This window comes from Oxyura jamaicensis, chromosome 1 (assembly GCF_011077185.1).
Source record: "Oxyura jamaicensis isolate SHBP4307 breed ruddy duck chromosome 1, BPBGC_Ojam_1.0, whole genome shotgun sequence".
Lineage (NCBI taxonomy): Eukaryota > Metazoa > Chordata > Aves > Anseriformes > Anatidae > Oxyura > Oxyura jamaicensis.
The window spans coordinates 88,054,082-88,080,117 of record NC_048893.1 but is presented as its reverse complement, the minus strand read 5'-3'; the positions used below and the strand labels follow the sequence as shown (position 1 = coordinate 88,080,117).

Below are 26,036 nucleotides of genomic sequence, written 5' to 3'. Positions count from 1 at the left end.
TAACACAAGAAGATTGTTGGTAACTTGCACGGTTATAACTTGTAACTTAAAAAATACAAATAATTAACCTCTTATTGGCATGGGTAATACATTTCTACACAGATTTTAAAACTGACTTCCTGTAGCTTTAGTTACTGTAGATCTAAAAGGTCTGTATTTGTTGACCTCAGAGAAGCATACACATTACTCATTCTTCATACTTAATACCCAAATACACATAGTTTAACAACTGATTGTACTTTTCATAAGTAACTAGATTCTTCAAGATACCACTTTAGGTACTTCAGCTACACATCTTAATTCTCCCCTTATTTTGTTCGCAACTTTTTTCTCTCACTAGCACTCTCGTGACTTACAAAAATGTGTTGTATCATTTTGCCAACATTTTGTCAGCATAATAGTAAAATATGATGCTGAAATGCTTGGAATTCATGCAGAAACCTTCTCTATAATTTGACCATTTATTAACTCATTTTGACCTTTCTATGAATGCTGACCATGGTTCACCCAAAAGAATCCTATAAAGTGAGCCAAAATTCCAATGTACTTACATTAATGGGTTACTGGCAGCAGCTCCTTATGACCCATCATCAACTTCTTTTACTCCAGATATCAAGTTCACTTCGATGTACAAAATGCCTTTAGGAAAAACTGTTAAATTGATTCACAGAATTCACACTCTATACAATTAAAAATACTTTCTGTCAGGAGTTATGTTCAAATTGTACTGGTTTATTTACAACTGTAGTTTATAAACAGTAACACAAACATCTTTACATGAAAAAAATCTCATTGCTGAAATAGGCACAGAGTCAGAGACTCTTCAGGATAGTTTCAGAAGGGAGTAGGAAGAAAATGTAATACAACAGCTGCTGGGCAAAACTATAAATATGTGAGTGTTGGCCCAGGTGCAATTTCATGCAAATATCTTCAATAGTTCAAGTTCTATTGGTGTTTACTCAGATACTAAGAAAAAAAAAAAAAGGAATTAAGTTCCAGAATTAAGGTGCCCTAGCTTGATTCCTAGTAAAATAACTTAGAATAAGTGGCTTTTATAAAGGTCAGTTTATTTTTTCTCCTGATGATGTACCAATTCACAGGTTCTGACTCCAACACTCAGAAGACTTCACACAACAAATCTAACCCCTAGTGTCTTTATTTCACAATTTTTGGTAATTTTCATATCTGTCTACAAAGATGCTATGCCTTTGCCCCAAGAGCATTCCTGTACTGCGCTTTGTAGCAACAGAAACCCTTCTTATTAATCGTGTTGTATCAAGCAGAAGGATGCAGATACACTATTACACAGTTGCCGTCTCTCAAATGTTTACTAGGTTAGAAGTTATTAAAAGAATATAAACAGATGTTGAACCAACGAAGGCAACAGGTAATGAATACATTTATTGCAAGTATACAGCACTAGAATCTCTTCACTTTATTTGTGGATGTTAATTTTCTTGCCACAACTTCAATCTTCAAACACACCTTCTATCAGCACAAGCTCATTTCTGCATGAACTGAAGGTATTTAAAAATCTAATTTACATGTTAGACATTTTGCTTCAGAGGAGCCAGATAACGTGTTTTCAACTGTCATTCTCTGCCATGAAGCACTTACTCCAATTTCAACATGTACACTCATCCTCACAAGAGAAACAATCTCAACCTATGAAATACAAAATTTAGCATAATTTAAAAGACTCACAACCCTGTAGTAATAGCTTATTGTGTACAGTTCATTTTGGTATTTAAAGATATCCTTATAATCAATTCAAATTATTTAATCTAGTAGTGGACAGGACTTTCTGAAAGTTAACTTTCCAAATTATTAGTAATTTGTCCCATTCACTTAACCGTTTTTAACTGGAAGAAAATTACTAAGATTTCATTTGCTCTGCTTACAAAGCTAAGTTTTTCATAGACCTTGATACTACCCATTAGGCAAGAATCAAATTTATAGACTGTAGGCCACGAAGACATTTGACTTTCAAGTATCAGTCATTTAAAGCTGTTTCTGTTTTCAACTGCTTCGCCATATCAGGCAGTTCATTCCTTTAACATGCTTGTATGAACCTAGCTGCATCCTCTCTTACAAAGATGCAGATCACTTGCATTAAGGGTGCATAAAAAAGAAACAAACTGACCTTTATAATACACGTTTCTTTATAAAAAAAAAAAAGAAAAAAGAAAAAAATAAAAATCCTGTTAAGAAATTGGTAATAATTTACCCTATCTTAAGCCTGCTACTCAGGCACTCTCACCAGCAAACAGAAAAAAATTCTTAAGTTAGTATTCAGTTGGAAAACAGCCAGCCCATGTCCACATACAGTATCTTCATTGCTTCTTCTTTATAAACTGTTCTCTACAAAGTCTTTAGTTATTAACTCTCCAAGGCATCCAATACTTTCATGATCTGTTGTTTTATGGCTTTGGTAGCATCACCTGCATTTGGAATCAAATACCTTAAGCAGAAAAAAATAGAAAAAGAAAAAAGGGATCATAAACTTGCTACAAAACTTTGAAGCATCAACTTAAATTCTTGCTTTTATTTTTTCCTCTGGTAAAGTGCAGGGGAAAAGAGGAGGGAAAGCTATTAAAATGAAATAACATTTACTTTCTATTTATGCTATGACACATTTTCTGTTCATAAACTTAGAACTGTTGAGGATTATTTCACAGGCCATCCTGGAAAGGAAAAATTCCTCATTAATTGACAATGGAACGGAACAGGCAGTTCAAGATCTCTAAAGATACCACTGTCTGATTTACATATGGCAATCCTTGGTTTTCATTTTCGGTTTTGTTTTTAATTCCTGTGGATACACCTACATCATTTAGTTATCACCCTTTGTTTTGTATTTGCTCCACTCAGTAAAGTGGTGATGAAGTAATTCAACAAGAAGCGAAGTTCTCCGCAATACATTTAATTTACCTGTGTCTGGCCTAATAACAAACACATTTTGTCCTAAGTAGCCAACAGGACAACTGGGAAACTCATCTCCCACTTAATTCTGGAAACAGAGCATTCACTCCACACAGTTCTCACCAACGAAAAGAATGGGAAAAATGACCTACTGAATGTCAGTGGCTTTGTTAAAACAGTGCCAAAAAACAAGAGGCTACATGGATCAAAATAAAATAAAATAAAATAAACATCCCTTTGGCTTCAGACCCAGTATTAAGTATTCTAATGCTAACCATGGCAATAGCTAACTTTCAAAACCTGGGCTTCATAGTTTGAGGCTAGGCTCCATAACTCCTTATATGACATACAGGGAGAGTTAAATGTCTCAAAAAGTATACCACAGAAGTCTGACCTCTCTCTTTAAATGCCACCCTTCACACATCCCTGTTTTAGGCTGCAGATACATGAAAATGAAATGGTCAACTAAGACATTACAAAAAGAAAACACTTGCACACATCTCATCCCCAACAGCTGTCATAGGAGACCCTAGAGTCCCTCTCTGTTGGGTCTCATAACTCTCTTTACTCCACTGGCAGATCTTCTTCCTGGTTCACATCTAAATACCTGCACCTATATAAAAACTATTACTTTTGAACTCAATTCTGGGAATTAGAGCATACATCTGTCTTCCAGTTGATATCATTCTGTATACCATCACTACCAATATCTGCTACTGAAATGGCTTACCTTTCAACTGCCAAAATTTCTATGCCTGAAGTATTGCTATTTCCATATTTAAAGGTAATCAGTTCTGGGTGTTTCTTCTTGGATGTGATTTTGACTACAGAGTTGAGTGCCTGTCGAGACTGTATGTAAGCCAGACCTTTCCGCGATGGAATCTCCCTCAAACAGTACATATGGGTTGCCGTGACGAGGAGATGACTTGAAGGGAAAGAAAAACAGAAATTATGTTTTCTATTTAACTAAGTAACAGCTATTTACAAAGCTAAATTGTACAAGCAAGTTACATGGAGAGAACTAGATAAAACAGTTTAATGCTTATGTAGATTAGGAATGTTTACAAAATACTTCAGATTTTTCTGAAGTACTGGGTCATAGACATAAACAAGTATGGCAGTCTCAACAGCATACAAAATCAGAGCAAGTAGTTAGTATCATCACCTCAGCACAAAAGCCATCAGTGCTATCAACATCAATGAACGTAACCACCAGTAATGTGCCAGGCCATGCAGTGCGGGCAAAATGCCTCCAGCTTCTCTCCTCCATGCTTCAATCACACCCCAACCCTATCCCTTCATCTACAGAGCTGCAAGTCTGTATGATTTAAGATTTAAGCCACGAGGATGTGCCGACACTCCATGACTGATTGTCAGTCACTGAACAAGCACTAAGTAGAGTTGCTCACTTGCCCGCTCAGTTCAAGACCCACTTTACTGTTCTTCTCAGAAGCAATGCACATGTGTGAAAACACACTACTGGAGTTCAAACTCACTTTGAGAAATTATACAATGACAGATCAGTGATCATACACCATATAATTTTATTTTTTCGTTAGATTTAAAATATCCGTTAGATAAAATATAATAACAGACCATGATGAAAGAGAAAATTCATCCTAATTCTGTGTTATCCAGATTCAACAGGATTTGTACTCTTTGGTGTAGCTACAATGCAGTAAGCAACACGTTCTGCTCTTGCTGGATTAACAAGTTCACTGAATCTCAGAGGCAAGATGAGCAAGGACTACAGGTCAGAAAGCTAGATAAGAAATACATGAAAAAATAGGTATTTGGGTCTACCTGGTCTTGAAAAATAAGCCTACATTTGCTGAGAAAGTTTTTCTTTTAATCGTGTTTTATAAAGTAAACTTTCACACTATGTTTTGTACATAAGTAATACTCTATAACACTGAAAATATAAGAATGCAAGTATAGTGGTAACATTTTGTTCTAGGTTGTTTCAATATTATCCTAGAAATGAAGGTGTATCACAGATAACTTAACTGTCCAAGAATATTTTAAAAAGTGTATTGAGACAGACATTTTCATTAAGTTTAAGACTAATTCTAGTACCTGGGAAACATATGTCCATTTTCTTTTACTTCATTACAAGGGAAGTTATACTTCACGTCAGGTTTATTTATCCATGTTTGAATGTTGACGACCTCTTTTCGATCATCATCTGACATTGACGAACTATCAATTTCATCTATATTGAAGAGGTGGTGGTTAAAAAAAAGATTTTCACACAATATCAGACAACTTTTCAACTCACATAAATCATAGTAACTACACTGGTTCAAACAAGGGTCCACCTAGCCCCCAAGTGTCCATAAACAATGGCTCTGAGAGAAACAAGAAGGAGGCATGCATATTTGACACTTCTCTATTAATTTTCTCTCAGCAGACAAGTATTCCCAGCTCATAGGATTTATTAAGCTGGTTTGCTTTGTCCCTTCAGGAAAGTTTGACAGATGTCTTCTACATGTATTTTCCCAGACTTCCACTGAAGTCATGTACAGTTTTTGCATCTACAATACCAATATTTTTTGGTAAAGAGTACCAAAAATGTGCCAATATTCCAGGCACTATTTTGCAGCCAAGTTTCCTCCCCTAAATTGACTACACCACAGGAGAAAAGCACATTCCATTATGCCTGTTGCAAAAGACATTTCACAGCTGTCACTCACACTAGCAAGTTACTTCTGCAATTCGTCAGACTGTCCTCATTTTTACTGCCTCAAATAACCTTGATCACAGCAAAAGATGTCTCAGTGTTCACCTTCTTTTCTAAAGACATTTGAGAATATACTCAAAACCCAAATTTATAGCACAGACTTCTGTGAAACACCTGGAATTTTACAACAAGCGTTATCACTTAGTTGTAAAAGACTGTTTTTACATCTAAATATGATTATTTTGTTTACATAGTACCTTTGGCGCTACATTAGAAGAATTAAAGCAATCTACCTATCTCAAGAAATGAAGTATATTAAAACCATAGAAGTTATGCCCAGAAATAACTTCCATGGATAACTCTTTAAAGTGTCTCTTTCAAAGTCAATTTTCTATACTTTGTTAAATGATTTATTTCAAAGCATTTCAGAATTGGAAATCCACACATTTGAAAAGGTTTTCACTGCAAAATACATTATGAAATTGGAAAGAAAGGAACAAAATCCATCCTCATTCCACGGAATGGCTGAGGTTGGAAGAAATCTCTGGAGGTCATCTGGTGCAAACCCTCTACTCAAGCAGGGCCACCTAGAGCAGACCGCAATTACTCTAGCTGGTTGCAATTATTTAACTATTAAAATCCAAACAAAACAAACAAACAAACAAATACAAAAAACAACTCACAAACCAAAGCCATACTAGAACTTTACAAAAACTTTATAAAGAGTCAGCTTCACTTTTTGCATTCTTTTGTACTAAAAATAACATATTTCTCTTTGTATGTGTCGACTTTGTTTATTCAAATTTCTTACTTGAGTCTAACAGTCCTTTTAATAGCAAATTTGAATAGAAATAAGCTAAAAACACTATAGAAAGTATGTCCTGGACGATTCATCTCAAAGGACCTGGTTTTCTGAAACCACATAGACTTTGAGCATCCATAATATCTTGCAACAAAGAACGGTGCAAACTTAGTAGTTACGTGGAATTTGGAGAAGTATCTTCTTAGTGCTAACCCTCCTACTCATTAGTTTCATTTTGCTCCTTCCCAATTCTTACATAAGTCAAACAATGATTATTATTTTTATTTCTGATCAATCTTATTTAAGTGGCTCCAGATTTTATAAATCTAATTAATCTTCCTAAGTTATTTCATTTTCAGGTCAACAGTTCGTAATGTAGCTATTTGTTTCTAATATGGAAACTTAGTATGCCTCTTGATCACAGGATGGCTACTTGTGATATGATGATGGTTGGGAGTGAGTTAACATTATCAGAATCAAAACAGGAAAGCAGTAGGTCCTTGCTATTCTAGCATTTGCATTTGTCTCTCAAAAATCTTTATGAGAAGAGTGATGTTCCCGTTTTGCCTGTAATTTTTCAAGTAGATAACATTAAATAAAAATCGCACAATTTTTCTATGGCATTCTGCATGTATATCAAGAGATGAATCAATTCTTAATAGATTCAATGCTAAAAAGTGTATCTTTTTATCATTGGAGAGGTATAACACTGGAGAGGTGTGCATACATTAGTCCTTTAAAGATCACCTTTTTTTTCTTTACAAGAAATTCAGATGGTTATATTAACTACCAGTACTAGAGATTCAACCTGAAATCTATCAGTCAAATTAGGTCCTTTGCATTCTGCTTACTGTCATGAGCAATAGAGGTACAATTGTAGGTTTGCCTCTACAAGACCCGTGTAGAAAAACCCCTCTTTTACTACAAAACTACTGAGTGAACATGAAGAATCAACTATATCCACTGATGCCATTTCTTCCTGTTGGCTCTTTGGTGCCTACCACAAAAACTTTTTTTCTTTAGTTCGCTAATATGTATTTGAAGAGACTACTTCTTCCTTGGTCAGTTCTAGGCATCACCATAACAAGCACAATCAATAGTTAAAAAAAATGGCACACATCAAGATAAAGATGCAAAATACACTCTTTTAATTTAGCCACACATAATAGATCTGTCTAAATAAATCAGTCCGGGTAAGAGGAAAATCTACTGTACCAGTATCGTATTCTTCTTCATCTGCAATGCTGAATACTGGTTTCACACCACGGTAAGGTTTTCCTACTCTGTCACTGCTGCTGACATGTCTGTTGGCAATGAAAAGGGTAGGAGAGGACATGGGATAGGAGGGAAGAAGACAAATAACTTTCAAACAGATGGTATGAAGCGTATCATAACACAATAGCAAAACGTAAACAACACCTTACAACTGAAAAAGATGAGGGAATTTCAGAGAGTTGCCTTCAAGGAAGCTAGGACTGACACATCACGCAGTTTGGTTAGTAAAAGCATGTATTCCACAGTTATTTGGCAAGGCTGAGTACTATAACGAAGTGAAAAGAAACACTTGTTTTAAGAACTTCTGATCACCTTCCCAAATTACAAAATACATTAGGACTGTAAAACTTAACACATGATAAGACGTTTCTAGCATGAAACTCTGAACTCTGCCTGAAATATTATTGAACATCATGGGTAGGCTTACAGAAGAAAACGACAAATTGGGATGGAGGAAAAGTTTAAGACTATTAATTAACATGTCTAGAAGTTCATTTTTCTGGTAAATAGGTCACTCCTCAGAAAGATAAAATACTCTAAGCATTTCAAAGTGGGCATATTATAAACCATCCATTGTAGGGTGAATTCTGACTTCCTGTCCATTACTTCCTCCAGTATAAGACCAATCATGTAATTTTTGTTCAAGCAATTCCTGCTGCTAATCTCAGTATCACTGAGATTTCTGCATAGATACTGACCTCAGAAATCATTTAAATCTGCTTCTACGGATAATGTTAAATGACACAAGCAAACAGAAATGAATCTTAAATGGTTGACAATAACAGTTGCTAACTCCTAAGATATTTTAAAGCTCTAGCTCAGGGTGCTGTGAAGATAGTCATGTTAAAGGTTCTGATCCTTCAGTATAGAGAAATGCCTGAAAAAAAAACAACAAGCATACCTAAGGGTTCAGAAAGCCTCAAAATGCACATCTTCTGGGGCAGGGAGAACGAAGACACCAAACAACAGCCCCAAAACCAATTCATGATTTTAGCCTAAACAGCAACATGAAATACTTTAAACCTAACCCAAAAACCAACACTCCAAAACACACCTGTCCCTTTCCCCAGTTTCAGTTTTGATAGCTTTCCTCTACTGCAATGTGCATTTATACTTCTATAAACCACAACCCTGGGTTCATGTTTTGAGTATGTTCTCACACCTGTTTACGTGCCACTGTAGAACTAAGTCAGAGATGCAACATTCTTAGTAATAATATTAATGAATGCTAGGTCACATGTAGATCTTAAAGTATATTTGAAAGTTTTAAAAAAGCAACCTAAACTTTCTATGCCTGAAATTTACTGATGCAGACAAAACAAGGAAATGTTTAGTAGGAAAAGAATGCATTCTACAAAAAGTAAACATACAAAAACATGCGGATTAGTGTTTAAGACAATAAGCATCAATGACACTGACAATTCAAAAGGGCAGTGTTTCTTTATGTAGATTTTTGTAAATATGGACTTGTTTTAGGAATACATAACCAATTTAGTAAGAAACACATTTAAATAATGTTGAACTGAATTACACAGGAAGGATTTAAGAGAAGATCTTATTGGTGTTTATAGAACAAAGTTAGTCAAGACAAGAGAAATAAGAAAGCTGCTTTATAAAAATCTGGTAACATCTTAAACTAGAAATTAACTTCCCTTAAACCTGTTCGCATGGAAGGCCATCATTACATTGCTACAAATTTAATGCAATTCCCTTTAGTGGCAAATCTGCAAAATGAAATACATTGGAGATAAAAGCTAAGTGGATCCTCCTGAATGAATGGTAAAAGGTTTTTCAGAGTTGCAATTTTAAGATAATAGTCTAATGATCAATAGTGTGAGTAAAGTAGGTTATTATTGCATCTGCCTACTAAAACAAATAAGCTCTATGAGTGAAAGCAGAAAGCAAAATAACTCACATATAATCTCAATATACTTCTTGGTTACAAACACAGATTTAAGTGTCTTTTAATTATTGAACAGTCACAAAAAGTGTTTCAGGTTGGAATTTTAGTACTTTCTTAGAATATTCTAAAAACTGATCAAGAAAATGGGTAGAAAAATCCCCACAATCTTTAGGATTTCTAAATTATAATACGCTATTGGGATAGTTCCAATAGATGCTGGTTAACATTACTATTGGTTTGCCTCACACAACTCTATTCTGTAATGCTTATGGGTAAGTATTATTTCCAAGTGCGTACAAACTACTTGAAAGCAGTGGAACAAAATCCTTGAAAACCTCAAAGAGCATTTTAATTCTCCATTAATTCTTATAGCACCAATCTTCATACTTTTTGGTCTACGAGGGTAAAAATCTGTAATACAGTGTTCTTAAAGGATAAGCAAAGTTCCTGAGTAATTATGCATGAGCTGTAGAAGCATGCACAACTGTAGAAGTCCTTCATTAATCAAAAGTAATTTTATATACCCTCAAAATCTTTTTCTTTGTTGTTGTTTTTGAAGTATTTATGAAACAATATATCTGACACCAGTGTGAGGGGACTCCACAGTTCTGTGAAATGCTGTTGTTTTGTGAACAAGATGAGGGAAAGCTGCAAGTCATACTTACTTAAAAACTCAGCATCTGTCTTTTCCCAGTAACAAGTACCTCTCTTTGTATCAGCATATTCTATCACTGTATGCTAAGAATCACAGCAATTCCAGATTTATGGATAGGGTTTCAGCGTAAGTCTACCCCCTTAAGCTATGATGACACTTGATACACAATTTGTAACAAGATTTTTTTTAGCTGCAGTCTCTCTTATTAAAACCTTAAGCCACAATTTGCCGTCTGTCACTAATACAAGTCATTTATTAAACATAAATAAGAATGGCAAGTAAAAAAATAACAGTTCCACGGAAAGCAACTGTAAGGAAGAAAACAGAAGTAACAAAGCAGATACCAAGAGAAGAAAGCTCTGCCAAAGCATTCTTTTCTTCCTCTAGTCCTCTAACTAGTATTTGTAAAAAGCAATAGACTTAGTAGATATCTGAGCAATTTTTGTCAGTGTAACCAATGCTTACAAATATTGCAATGCCATGCTAAATACAACAAAGGTGGTTTTAGTCAGACTGCTTAATTCTCAAGCTTACCGCTCCAGGCTTGCTCTGTCTGGCCAGGGAATATTGAAAGGTATTCTATAGGACATTGGGGCAGAGGACAGAACAAACGAATTAAAAAAAAAAAAAAAAAAAAAGTTTAAGGGAAAAACCTAGATAAACAATTGAAATGTTCTATATCGGCAGTATATCTTTGTCAAGGAGGATGCTTATAAATAAATTAAGGAATGCTTCATGACAGATAGCTGTAAGGTAGAAAGATTTGTGAAAAGTTTATTTAAAGACATTTTTAGTGCCATGTATGGCTTATATATACATCCCATTTGAATTCTTCACTTGACTAAAGGTCCTACCAAATGCTATTTAAATTTTTTTTGCCTCTAAGCATGAACTAATTAAAAGTATAATTTTCTAACACACAAGCAACAGTCTGTTCCTTTGATGCGGTATAAGACTACTGAAATACTGCTATTACTTTGACCCACATTTTAAGTCCTGCTATCAAGCAAACACTGCCTCTGTAAGATTCTAGAATACTAATGTCTTCGTAACATACAACTCCAAAGGCTGCATTTTAAAGAACTCTAAAACAGCCTAAACTTTGACGGATTAAAGCTGTTCTTCTTTAACCTAGTTAAGGAAAGCATTTGGAATGAAGATCTTCAACTTTTAAAGTGTCTTTTATAATATTTGACTATTTTCATTCCCATCCCTACTTGTAGGTACAAAAATGAGCAAGCCGATTTGGGGTTTAAACATAAGCTTACATCAGAACTTGAAAATGAAGATCCTCAAAAGAAAAAAAAAAAATAACCTCAACTTGACAACGTGGGGCAGTAAAAAAAATACAGCAACTGACCAACCAAAAGAAAACAGCAATGAAAACCTGTCCATAATCCTTCTGTCATTCACCCATTCCGTTAAGAGTCAGGATGGGAAGGAACTAAAATATAAGTGAAATCATTCTTGCCTTTTAGACTAAATACAGAAATGACACATTACAGTAATTTGAACTAACCATGCAGTGACAAATTCTAGGATAAACATTCAAGAGAAAAGGTTGCTTACATTGGCCTTTCAATTACTAAGGCAGCACAGTATGTTTCCTATATCATGATAAAATTGTGAGGGGGAGAGGGGTAGGAAGTATGAAAGCTGAAACTAGAAAGTAACTTTTTTTTTGCCTTTTCTAATTAGCACAATCTTTACATTTACAAAACAGCCACCTGAAAAAGGTAGTAATTCCTTACTGTTAACCACAGTGAGACATAAATGACCCACCTGTCCACTGGGGTGGATGTATTTTCAATAAAACTAATAACTTTTTCTTTCACATTCACAGATTTAGTCTTCAAAGCAACTGTCATTTTATTCACCAAGGACTTCACTCCTTTGCCGTCACTTGAACCATTAGGAGAATCACCCTGCAAAAATAACTTCTCAGGCTTAATCATAAAAAAAACAAAACACATGCAATTTAATCACAGGTTCTGATTTTTTAAGAACTGAAACAGACTACAAAACATTACACGTGCACTTTTTGGTACTCATCAGAACATTAATTACAGCATTAAGCATTCTTTTTGAGTTCTATCAAATGATAGCAGTGGCATGAGTCTGGAATAAATATCTAAAAAAGCAAGCTAACAAACCTTATTAATCAGCACTCTAGTGTGAAAATCTAAAGAGAAAGGAATTATATTCATGCTAAGTTGCATCCAAATTAAAAGCCAAGTTCTACAGGCAACATATCAGCTGTAGAAAAGAGCCAATTTTGAGCTTTCCCATGAAACTGTAAGCCAGCTTTACAGTATCTTATTCCCAGAGTACGGAAGAGCCAGTAACAGTCCATATTAGTCCATTACTTATACTCTGCTAGTGAATGACTGACTACAGCAAGTTCTTCTCTTACAGGCTCTTCCTTTCAAGAGGTAAGAATGTTTACATTACCTCCAAATAGTGAAAAAAAAAAAAAACACACACACAACTGAGATCAATCAAGACTTGAAGTAATGCACTTTACAGATGAGAAGCAGGAACATGAAGGAAAAAAATCAGTACACCTGGGTCTCTGATACCACTATACCACTTGAGCTTAAAATTTACTTACATCAACAGAGGAGTTTATGCTACTTCTTGAACCCGAGGTACTAGCAATCCAGTGCCCATATCCATTTTCTGGTCCTTCAACATTGATATCTGCTAAGTGCTGCTGGAGGGCTGTTAAAAGGCCATTAAAAATGTTCAGAACTACACTGGCATTAAATCTGTTGATGAAAATACCATGTAACAATTTCTGCTCCATGTGATTCAGTAAAACACACAAATTCAGATACTGCTATAATCACCTCTGGTTTTCCTTTCAGTAATAAAAATGCATTAACATAAGCTTTATTAAAAAACAAAACAAACTGCCCCACCAAATATCCAAACAAGAAACAGTCAACATACAGCAGCAACCAAAAATAAGCCACTACTTCAATTCTAACAGTAGCTGTTTTGACACCGCACTTATTGAATAGTACTGCTTCTATAATCATATTGTGGTATAAACATCTCCACTGTTTGTAGAGCTTCACTGATTGATTCCAGGAACTATCTGCTTAAGCAACACAAACTGACAATTTAAGAAAACACAATAATTAAGCAGCATTTTCATGTGGATCTGCAATGCACAGAGACTAAACACCAGGAATGAAAACTCAAAAGGAAGAGGGAATTTCCCCTGCTTCCTCTATTCATTTTTTGCCAGTCAGAATTTTCTAGCCAAAGCCTAATAAAAACACAAACAATATTAAAATACCAAGTTTTCTCAAGACAATATTAATACAAAGGTTGTTATTAACAGGCTTACCCATAAATCCTCCTTTGGCAATGCTTACATACTCTTTATTTTTCTGCAACAGAAAAGACATTTTTGGTTGAAGCAAAAATCTGTGGACTGAGTCTTGCAAGCACAGTAAGGAAACACAGGCTTGTTTACAAAAAAAAAAAAAGAAAAGAAAAGAAAATTTAAGTAGTATTAAAACAGTTAAGATTTGAAGGGGAAAATATTTTGTCATTTAATATCGCTGATAAGTACAGACACTTTATTTCAATTATTAATGTCAACAGCAATTCAGTTGTACCTGTAAGAAGTGTGCTAGTACCATGTTCATATACATATCTTCTTCTTCCCTGCCACTTCCCATGAAGCAGAGGTGTTCCCCACCAGCTATGGAGCCAGACTCAATGGACTGTTTTTGTGCTTCCAATAGGGATTTTACAGACTGTGCAAACTCTGATGGGTTTTGAAGCATCTGTGGAATGCACAAACAAAATCAGCTGTTTAACACTAAAGTACTGTAACACAACAATGAAAAGATATAAACTTTGAAAGTGGTTATAATTTGTTGAGCACAAAAAATGCAACATCAGCACTTCACAAGACAGACACACACATGTACACACACCAGACAGCTTGACTCAGACCTCATGTTATATAAAGAACATGAAGAATGGTCCTTTTCTTCCTCACTGCTCTTCCCAGCAAAGAAATACAGCTTACATTTGTTAGCTTATTTTTACAGACACCAAATAATGGTGGAAAAAATGTCTTTGCAACTTTAATGTTGCAGTAAGTTGGCAATATAGCAGAGACTGATTTCTGTATTTCCATATGTCCAAGTATGACAATTACAAATTTTGTCATTTTGGAACCCTTTGAAATACCTAGAATTTCTAGTTCCCAGTATGGTTCTCCTCTTGTCTCCCTGCAAAGGCTTTTTCATTGCTTTAATCGAGATTTGGGAAAAAAGCTGACAATTAGAAGTACAAGGAAATACTTGGAGTCCTCAGTACTCTCAAAATGTTAAGGCTGTGGTCTCCTGAAGGCCTATTAAGCATGCAAACACAAGGAGCTGCTACACAAAAAAGATGAAGGAACACAGACATTCTAAATACATCTGATATTTCAGCCTACTCCTTTGTGGAAGGCAATTAATTGAATTAATGAGGAAATGTTGACCTGTAACTGGATTTGAGGGGGAAAAAATCCCTGTTATCCAGCCTTTACATGGATTAAATGACAAAATACAGAGTAACAAGTACACAAGTTATCCATCAGTAATTTAGCTTGAATTTTAACTGGAATTTTCCTAGAACCAAATGATGGTGCTTTATTACTTTGGGGCTAAATCTTATTGCATCCTCTATCTAAGACTACCTATAAACAAGACTGAAAACTTGTCAGGACTTCGTTTTTCTCATATATTAGTAAGTTTTTCTAACTATTAAATAGTTTCTAATCATTATTATTACTTTATTGAATCTAATGTTCATTCAAGTCCAGAAGAAGGACCCCCACATACCGCAGGGTTTTTTACTAAATAATTTTTGATCTAGATTAAAAACCTAAACACTACATAATTATACTTGTGCAAATAATACTGAATAATACAGCATTTTAACTAAAGAGATAAAGGGACAAGACTGAGCTTATTAACTAAGAAAGTTTTTTTGTTTGTTTTCTTTTTTAAAAGCCTTTTATCACATATATACAGAGAAATCATTCCAAGCAGCAGCCACAAACTGTTTGAAATTAAATAGCAGAGGCTTAATCTAGAATTGAAGGCTATACTGGTACGCAGCTGAAGGATTGGCAACTTGTGAGAAAAATTACTGTACAAGTATGATTAGATGTTCAGTTAGGAATTCATAAATCAAATGGAAACTAGAGCAGAATATTTAATGAAGTCATTAGTCCATAGTACACCTCAGTCTCAAGATCAATGCAATTCCTCTCTCACACTGTACTGCCAAAATTTCCAAGGAGCGTCTAAATCATTTTCAGAATATATGCTCCTTACAACGAGGCCACTATAACACTAAAAAAAGATGATTTCTCCAAGCAATGTCTAGACTTCAGCTTCTATTGGTTTCCAGTTCTAATTGGAGATCAAGAAGTCTGAAATCTCACATTCTAATGTCACAAAAGATTAAAGTTTTCAATAAAATGATGGTTCCACCAATCGCCTTTAGAAAAGCTAACTTTTGAAGCTTCATCATCACAGTTGTATGGATGAATCATTTTTTCAAGACTGACATTCCTCTTTCCTTCTACTTAACTCAAAAATCAGTAGAACAATAAAAAGCATACAAACCAAATCTGAGTCTAAATGAAATGCTGTTGATAAGTGCCCAGCATTGTATTGTTCTGCAGGACGACAATCCACTACGAAGAACCTTACTCCTTCCTGAAAGAGAAAGATTTTGCCCCAGATTTTAAAATCATGTAATTAGTGATATGAAAGTACATAATCCAACAATATTTTAGTAGTAATTCCAATGCTACAGGAACCCCTCAGAGGGGCTAACAGCTATCAGAAAATTGTATTTTGAGTACTCCATACTGCTGTTAGCAGGCGACCAACAGTGTTTTAATAACCATTTCCCATTAATACATTAACTTCCAAGTCAGAAGGTATCACCAGGTGCAGTACATACTGCAATTATTTCACCTCTACTCACAAGAAATATAGTGGGTATGAAAGCACACATCAACGATACAAGAATGGGCAGCTTTGAAGTCCCAATCTAACAGTCCAATACTTCTCGGCACAACACAGAAGGTTAGATTTACATCCCACTACCTCAAACAGGATATAAACACATGCTTAACTGTACTTGGACTAGGAAAAGAAATACATATATGAGGAGCTGGAGCCTAGATATTGCTACAGAAAGCCAACTGTCAACAAGAAACACTGTAATCTAGCTACAGTATTATCCACGTGTTGGTCTTAAAAACTGTAAATGAAGTCCCTGCATCTAAGCGTATCTGCAATGAACTACCACAGAAATAGTTCGAAACCATTTTTCGTTTGTTTTTCTAAACTGTTAATTGACAAAAGGTCAATACTTCATAATGGCATTTTTCTCAAAGGTACAGAGAAGTGGGTTTTATAATAGCTACATCTGGAAAGCAATTCAAATCAGTGAGATACTTCTTCAAGCTCCCACCCCTAAGACCTAAATCAGCTGTATTAAGTTCCCTTTTGCTGTACCTCTAGTTGCTACAGTACAGATGTACTGCAGTCAACAGATCATTACAAGATAGACAACTTCAATACAAGAATACTCTTTCCTGAAATATTTATCTGTGTTGTTGGCACTTAGATGTATTTCTGATATACGAAGAAGTCAGGGATTCTTTTCTTTTTCTAGAAGATTAGAGAAAAGTAATTCATTATACTGACTCCTTGCTGCTGATTTGCTTGAAGAATCTCAGACACAGAAACTGCTAGACAAAGAGCCTGGCTCAAGTCCGTGTCATCATCTTTGAGGCCCAGTAAGCTGCTGCCAAAAAGACTGTGATTGTCCTAATACGGCAAGAAGAAAAAAAGAAAAAAAGTTAAATGAAGCCATTGTCTTTAAACGTGAAGGCATAAAGTAAAAATATATTATCAATGTCAAAAACATTAAGCGTGATACATGCATGTTTTGTCCACATGGTCACCAAATCTATTTCATGAATTCACCAAAGTCAGATTTCTTTAGTAAGGACTGCAAGAACAGAGCCTTTGATGACAGCTTTCCCTCATGTAAGTGACTGTTTCCTGTTACAAGTTTGCTGTTACAGCTAGGGCTGCTGTGCAGTCTACTACAGAAAAATTGTGTCAGTGTGGCATTTTTACTCTATCAGTTCCTCCAAGAACCTCTCACTAACAAGGTTCATGTAAGCTTATAATTCAAAGATGCTAAGTGTAAATGTCACCAGAATAATAATATGGAAAAGGTGTTTAAAACATCACAATTAAATATTCACTGAAGTTTCTGTCAGCAGGAGCTTATAGTCACTAAAAAGAGAATTTCAAAATTACTTTGTTATTACCTTCCTGAAAGAAGCTGGAGTTTTACTACAGTAATATTGCGCCAAAGAGAAGAGATCCTCTATATCCTCTAACTCCAGATTGGCTGGTGAAGTTTCTAGGAATTCTGATATACACAAATGACATAAGTGCATCATTATTTTAGACACAGCAAAGAAGTAGTGTATTACATTATAACTTATTTTTAACTTTTTTTTTTTTTTTAAGTAAAGCATAACATAATTGGTTTTGTTGATAAAACTTGAATGTTGATTCATTCTGTAGGTAGAAGCAGAACAAAAAGGAAATACTCCTTATCTGTAGGAAACCTGTGATATTTGCCAGAAATTCAAGCCTTTGATGCAGAGTTCATTTTTACCACATTCCTACCTCAGTTTTAGCTTTCAGTTGTAATATTAAATCAGGTGCCTTTTGTAAAATGGGCTGACCAAAAGAACTCTCTAAAACAGAGTACTTATCAGTTGCACTGTTGTATGTCCAGCATGGTACAAAGATGTAGTTCTGGAGTATACAGCAAAGAAGCAAGCCCTAATCAACCTCATTCTTAGCTATTAGGAGTTAGTTTATTAATTATATCATGTTACACCATGAAAAACAAACAAACAAAACCCAACAAAAACAATGCAGTGAAACAGCTCACAAGAAAATTAGTCTAATTTCTATCAAAACAAAATAGGGGACTTATAAGAAAGATGGAGAGAGACTTTATAAAAGGACCTGTAATGATAGGACAAGGGTTTAATGGTTCTAAACTGAGAGAGGGTAGATTTACTTTAGATATAAGGAAGAAATTCTTCACTATGAGAGTGGTGAGGCACTGACTGGAACAGGATGCCAAAGGAGCTGCGCATGCTCCATCCCTGGAAGTGCTCTAGGCCAGGCTGGCTGGGGGCTTTGGTCAACCTGGTTTAGTAGGAGGTGTCCTTGCCCATGGCAAGGGTGTTATAACTAAGTAATTTTTGAGCTAACTTCCAACCAAAACCATCCTATGATTCTATGATCAGAGCAATGAGTTAAGTCTCAATCAAGCTCATACAAAGATAACAATTTAGAAAACGTAACAGGTGCAGTAGATCTAAAGAAGGATTTGAAATCTACTGCTTTGAGCGTGAAAACATGGTAACTGTTTCAAGTACTCTGAAGTACAAAACTAGGTGTGGGAGTGCTAAATGGAAATAATATGAAAAGAGGATGGGGCAGATGTGACTTAGCACTAGAACAATAAGAAAGGAAATAGTGAGTGAGGGGACATATTGATGAGAAAATCACAGTAAATAATTAAATAATAATTCAATTATTCATTCATAAACATAATAAACAATGAGGACTATCTTATATGATGAATATTTTACTAGAAGACATATAAGTACTTACTTATCATTTCTTCTTTGTCTGATTCTTGTGCTAAGATAACGTCTCTGAAAACAGTAAAGTGACAGGTAAAGATTAAGATAGCAAAACCAAAATAAAATACAAGTGGATTAAAACTGTGTCAGCAGAGGAAGTCTCAATGAATTAACAATATACTTACTTTGCATTGACAAGGATGATTAACATTAAGAAGTAGATAAAGAATGGATCTGCTTGTTGTAGATAACCATCCCATATTGCCTGAGTGACTTCAGCTGAACAGTAATATGAGAAAAGGCTTCCAAGCTAAAAATTTAGAAAATATTGTCAGAAAAAAAGCTGTAACGAGGAATGATCTTATCAGAATAGCATTTTTAAGAGATAAAAGCTAGCTAAAAGAAAATAAAAACAACAAAAACATGTTAAAACATACATTTGTACCACATATTGAAGGAATGATCTTCCCTCACAGGCAGTGTTTAAGGAAACAGTGCAGTAATGCTTCAGGCTTTTCTGTGAATAAGTCCTCCTAGTGTAAAGGCAAACTGAGCTGTACATTGTATGCCCAACAAATTCAACCAGAAATACAACAGTATGGTTGGAACACCTCTTAGCTCACAGCCACTCCTCAGTACTAATTGTATTATGCCAAATCATTTACAAGACAATAACAGAATACATTTACTCAACTAGATTAGCAAACAAGAATGAGAGGCTAAGGTAAACAGCTTTCTCTCATTTTCACAGTAGAACCAAGCTACTTGAATATTGTTGCACATTAGTTTGACAATGTTATTTACTTTATATTACATTATGATTACTTGAGGCTGATTAATTGAACACTTGCCAGCAACAGAAAATTGTCATTACCATTTAACAAACTGTTTACCTGTTCTCATGTTCCCTTTTAAAAACACACCTTCTCTGATAGCAAAGTTCAAAGTGGATAAAAGAAAAGCTAGGAATGTCCTTTTATACATCCTATATACATTTTTTAATCGCACCTAATTCAAATGCACACCAGCTGGCTTCACTGGGGAGTTACTGAGCTTTCTATTGCATTTAAATTTGTATCAACAAAGTTACAGCTTTCAAAAGCTCAGTTAGCTGTTTTAAAACACCATCAGGGAATACTTAAATGCTTTTGTAATAAAAGGTAAGAAGATTTTTCCAGCTCTGCATCAAACACTACTGAAGACAGTATGTCCCTGAATAATGAGACAATGACAAGTTTCTGAATATTGCTTATGCATTTCTATGTATTAGAAGAATTTCCAATAAAACTAAGTTTGTCTGTAGATGAAACAACACTGAATTTTAATGTAATCTTAACATATAAAGTGAGGTTTCAGATTGGTCTCTAACCTTGTATACCAGAGGGCATGACATTCAGGTTGGCAACATCAACTCATTTCCCTACCTCCTTTCAGAAGATTTCTTTTCCTAATAAATCACTAAACTTTTAATAAAGAACTTAAAATCAGTTTGTATTTACTAAGGAAAAATACATAAAAATAGGTAGACTCTGTAGTCAAAAAGACCCAATTCCTCTTCTAAAGACTGACGACTGACCAAAGGCGGATTTTGAAAATATGGAAATTCTTCCTGCATTTTAATATTAAAATTGGTAGCAGCCTGAAAAAAAATATCTTTTTAAACACAAACAAAAATCAAACCTTGTAGTTCAGCAATTTATTTTAGTCATATTTCCTTAACTGACAGCAAATGGAGTTACAAAAAAAAATAACTGCAAAGCCAGTGGGTAAGAAAGAAGAGTCTAGAAAAGATCATGAGGTAATAATAAAGTCTTCTTTACTAATTTACAGTCTTTTCCTTTAAGCCTGTTCTGCACGTCCTGTATCATGACTTGGTATGGTCTATACTAAGTAGTACTGAAACATGAGAATTTGGCTGCTTTATGTTGTAGTCCTGCTACACAAACTTTTTTTTTTTTTTAAAAAAAAAAAAACAACCTCCTTGAGGAAAGCATCTTTACTAAGCATCTCCTCCTACTCGAGACAGTTTTGAAATTTAAAGAAGGAAAAGAGAAATTTTTGAAGAGCTGCAAAATACATATATATATATATATATATGACTAAACTTTAAAAGGTATGACAGCTGTATGCTACAGTTAGCTACCTAGTACAGCACTATATCTAATGCAATGGGCATTCTCAAAACAATAAGCTGATTCTGAAAGACCCATTAGACTGATGTTTATTCACATCTACAACCATGCAACAGCCCACTATAAAAACTAATGTCAAACATTATGGCTGCTTACTATTTTGAGTATGTCACTTGCATTCCTACTTATTCCAAGTAGTTCCTAACATGAATAGCTCAATTAACATCTGGTACCATAAAAATGTGATATTTACAAGATCTTCTACCTTACATTGCAGATCTGAAGACAAAAAAGCCTGCACTATATTAATATAAATGATTTACTTCAATTTATGAGTTCTAATCTCTTGTACTACTCTTCCCTAAACTGGCAATGGGTACTTCAATTTAAGAGGAATTTATTTTTCATTATGTTTCCCTACTTTCACTTTATTACCCAGTTGAGTGCATATGAGTCTGGTGTCATCTTCTTGGTATCAAGAAAGGAGCAGAGTTCAGGCTCATGGTACTGAAGAAGCAGCCTAAATAGATGGAATGGTCTTCCCTTCAGAAAACAATCCCTGAAAGGCAGCAGTGAAAATAACCATGAAATCCCCCAATAAAATTTCAGTTGTCAGACTTGAAGTAGCAATTTTTTATTGTGATAATGTAATTTCCAACATAGTCCTTTTAAATCACAGGAACTAATCTTTAAACGAACATGCCTCATAACAGTTAGAAAAACAAAATGAAAACAAAACCAACACCTACAAATAACAAAAACCCCACAATTTTGTAAAAGCAGCATAAAGAATTAAGTACTTCTGTATTACATACTTTATCAAGTTCTAGAAGTATTGAAAATATTTAAGTATCAAAATAAGGCTAGCATAGTATCAATGTTGTTAATAAGATTTAAAAAGCAATTCTAAAGAGCCAAAAAAAATGTAAAAGATGGTCATTTCACATGTGAATAACAATTAAAGGTCAATTCATCAAGCAGGAAATAAAGGATGTTACAAAATGTGTTTGTAACACATTAAGAACAAATCTCAATTGTTTAAAAACTTAAGCTTATGTGAAATATGATACGCCAATTTCCAAACACAGTTATCAACCTAACTTTCTTAAACAAGGGTAAGCCTATATAGGTGAATGGAAAATACTCATGGCAAATTATGTGGAGATTCTTTCTTGAGATTATCACAGGAACTCTGATTTCCCATTAAATTAACAGGACAAAAAGCACGAAAAGAAGAATAATGTACTATTACTAAATCTAGCATAAGATTCTAGAGTTGCAAATCACTTTTTGCTTGAATGGTTAATATGGTCAATTATTCAGTCAGTAATTCTTTACTACTTTTTAACATCAGGAAGAGATATATATCCAAAAATAACTTGTGACATTTCTACTGATAGCGGAGCAACACTGCTAAGATATTTTCCTCAACTGTTTTGCTCAGTAATTTTTTTTCCTTCTGGTACCGACCATTGTAATCAACTCTTAATAGCATACCCAATTGGAGAAAAAGACAAAAACAAACAAACAAAAAAAACAGTTCACAGTACACAACAGTTTTTTAAATCAGAAAATAACTAACAGTATGAACACAGTTTGAGTCATGTGCCAGGGCTGACAAACATTTCCTGTCACAGTACCAAACGTGCACATTTCATGCTATGCCCAGATACCCCGTAGCTGGGCCAGAGCCTCCACTCCAGCAAATGAGACTAAAAACTTTAATTACAGACTGTCTGTATATTATTTCACAGTCTTAATTGTGAGATGTACTCTAGTCCCATTAGTGTGTCACAGTGCCACTCTGACATAAATGAAGTTTTTCCTGAGAATGCCTACGTAACAGCATGAAATGCTCCAATTTCTTTTCATTAAAAAAAATAAAATAAATAAAATAAAAAATAAAAACTAACATTTCTTAAAAATAATCATTAAGGTGAGTCCACAACTCACTGTAATACATGTAAAATACCAACTACTTCCTCTAAAGGGATTTTCAGAAACTTAGTGTTTCTGAAGTACTTTGAAGCAACAGGTACAGAGGCATTTTAGATATTAAAAATGCAAGGAAAGGAAAATGAATGAAAAATTGCTTTCACATAATATATACGCAGGATTGTTCCTAAACAATTATTTTTGATTTTGTATGTAATGACTGTTCTTTAAAAAGCATATTAAATCTACATCAGTCACACAATAACTCTTTACATCCTAAAACTTCTCAATTATTTGCTGGACTTAAAACCAACAGATTGAAAAATGGTTCGATTTATCATCATACGAAGGAATCTGACAACTTTCCTAGAAACAGTTAGAAACAGCTAGAAAACTCTAGCCTATACTAACTTACACATCCATTCACAAAATACTTTAAATGCCATTAAAAACAGCACAAAGGCAGAAGAAGGAGCTTTACCTTGGAATGAATTTATTCATGATAGCGTAAAAGCAGTTGTACAAATCACTGCGTGGTAATCGAAGGTGCACCAGAGGTTTGAGGAGATGTGTCCAGCCAAGGCAAGAACTGTATTTAACATTGCGTGATTTACAGTAAAAAGTAATAACAGACTCAATATCCAAAAGCAATACTGACTTCTCGTCTTCTGGCACTGACAACCGGTCTGAAATAAACATAGAAATATAAACCATCTTAAGAGCTTTCCAAAGAAAGTAAAATTAGTTCAGAGGACAATTGTACCAATACAGAGTTCTGTGCACTTGGAAAAAAAAAACACAACAGAACATCAACAAATAAACAAAAAGTCCAGCACCGTGGATTAAATGTTTATAGAAAGGCATCCCAAAAGGCATCAAAATATGAGTGATTTTTTAACCTCAATAGATTAAGGCATTTAATATCATAATAAAGCAGGATGGGAGAAGTTTAGATTTTCCAGAATCTACATGAAACAAAGGTAGATTCTTTTAGTTCTTCAATTCCTATTTGATGTGCTCAGCAAATAACTTACACTCAACTCCACAATAAATTCATCTGAATTTCAACACTGGTCAACCCACAATGTATACCCTTCAATTCCTCAAAACCTCACTGATACACAAATTCATTAAAATTAGCAGTTTTAAAATTAGCAAGACTTACAGACTTAAATTTTAGCATTTATATATGTAATGTTTTAATATTTAAGTTATTTTCCCAAAAAGAGTTTAAATTTGGTTTGTTAGTGTAACTATAAAAATAAATTATTTGCTTGTGTACAAATAGATTTTAAATTAGATTTAGCACTCTAGCTGATCAGAAGATACATTGTAACTATAAGCATATAATATTTTATATAGAGCAGCACATTGTTTCAAATTCTTACAAATTTTGTAAGATACTGGAAAGGGTAAAGATGTTCCCTGTTTACAGACAGTTTAATTCTACATCCATGACTTGTATTAAGTTGCATTTGGATGAAAACCTGCACAACAATTTGGTACAGAAGCAGTTCCATAATTGAAGTAGCAAGCCAAACACTTCTTAAATACCACCATTTTTGAGTTGGATACATACACAAAGCTTCAGCTTTCATTACTTACAAAGCATCTTTCTGCATAGGCTCCTACTTAAAATGCTGGCAGTGCTTCAGAAAAAGTACTGGCATCCACCTCAGTGGAGGGACTGAATCTAAGACATCTGAAGTATGTCAACACTGTACTGCAAATTAAGCTTGCTTTTTTATGAAGAAATAGCTTCTGATGATAAATGGATTGTAGCTTACTTGCAGTATAAATATATGTACATGTATTATACAGCTTGTAGTGAAACCAGACTTCTGTGTAAGTTTGTACAATTTTCAGTTTAATACTAAAAACATATATTTAGATTTTTAAGAAGAATCAACTATTAAATAAACTTATGAATTATAAAATTTAGAAATGCATGTTTTGAGTACGTCACTTTTACTATCGCTAAACTGACAAATATTAGGAAAAAAACTGGCAATAAAGAGGGGAATAAGGAGAAATAATGGCTTGGAGAGATTGGAGAGCCAAGCTTTACATTGTATGAATAGTAATTGTTATGTTTTACCATTTTTCTGAAGAGATGGTGTAATTTGACAAAACAGGAAATCCTTTTTACTCTTTCCTTTATATGACAGGCAGGGAAGGAAAATAAGTTGTACTAGATTTTAGAGCTAGGCAAAGTACAACTGTATATTCAAAGTGGTATGTTTGTAGGTATGCATGCATGTGTGCAGGAACTTCATTCTCTGCTTTACCTTTCAATTCTGCATGAATAAATTAAAAACATGGCAGATAATAAAATCGAAGATTCTCTTATTGATGCTATAGGAAGAAGTATCCTTACTAATGAGTCACCACTGCCTCCATCACCTAATCATTGATACCTAATCATCACCTAATCATTGATCACTGTTGCAAGATATCATGGATTTGGCCATTTTTCTGATGAACTTCCAATTAGATCCTGAGGCAGTTCCTTACAGCATGCTGAAATACTATTTCCAATGTGTTGGCAGTACCCTGCTTTCACAAACTCAACCTTTCATTTCTGCTGAAAATGCTATTAAAAGATACCTCTTTCTAAAAAACGGCTTATTAAGTCCAAAATGTTCAGTATGTTTCTTCTAGATGTTATATGCATTTTTGTGCTACACCAGCATTTCAGATTAAATACTGGACTTTTGAAAATGGAAAACTTGAATACCATAGAAAGAATCACATGCTTAGAAGACAGAACTTAGAAAAAACATTATTTAAAAAAGAAAAATCCTGGAGCTTTCTTTGCATTGGACTCTGTCCATGCAAGCTATCACTTACAAATTAATACTTTAAAATTCCATGACATCATCCATCTCAGCATTGGAGTAGATTAGATACTCTTTCCTTATAATTTCTTGCTGATTTTCTGTGCTCTCTCATCTTCCTCCAAAGTGTAAACATCATCCAGGTTATTTAATTTAAATAACAAAGCCCTAAGACAACC

At 34.4% G+C, this 26,036-nt stretch overlaps 1 protein-coding gene across 2 annotated transcripts in view; it reads right to left on the bottom strand.

Annotated features, from left to right (window-relative positions):
* Window positions 1-711: 711 nt before the first annotated feature.
* Window positions 712-26,036, bottom strand: part of TBC1D23 (TBC1 domain family member 23) — a 33,350-nt gene continuing 8,025 nt past the window's right edge. Inside the window, exons 4-19 of one of the 2 annotated variants that reach the window (XM_035314960.1) lie at window positions 23,502-23,706; window positions 21,521-21,644; window positions 19,139-19,263; window positions 18,982-19,025; window positions 17,610-17,713; window positions 16,975-17,097; window positions 15,880-15,972; window positions 13,867-14,037; window positions 13,593-13,635; window positions 12,849-12,958; window positions 12,020-12,162; window positions 10,772-10,816; window positions 7,620-7,708; window positions 4,999-5,134; window positions 3,653-3,847; window positions 712-2,461 (exon numbers count right to left, since the gene is read on the bottom strand). In XM_035314960.1, the coding sequence (XP_035170851.1) occupies window positions 2,380-2,461; window positions 3,653-3,847; window positions 4,999-5,134; window positions 7,620-7,708; window positions 10,772-10,816; window positions 12,020-12,162; window positions 12,849-12,958; window positions 13,593-13,635; window positions 13,867-14,037; window positions 15,880-15,972; window positions 16,975-17,097; window positions 17,610-17,713; window positions 18,982-19,025; window positions 19,139-19,263; window positions 21,521-21,644; window positions 23,502-23,706 (1,832 nt within the window). In that variant the 3' untranslated portion in view covers window positions 712-2,379. The remainder of the gene's footprint in view (window positions 2,462-3,652; window positions 3,848-4,998; window positions 5,135-7,619; window positions 7,709-10,771; window positions 10,817-12,019; window positions 12,163-12,848; window positions 12,959-13,592; window positions 13,636-13,866; window positions 14,038-15,879; window positions 15,973-16,974; window positions 17,098-17,609; window positions 17,714-18,981; window positions 19,026-19,138; window positions 19,264-21,520; window positions 21,645-23,501; window positions 23,707-26,036) is intronic. The other variant, XM_035314961.1, reaches the window with a different exon arrangement.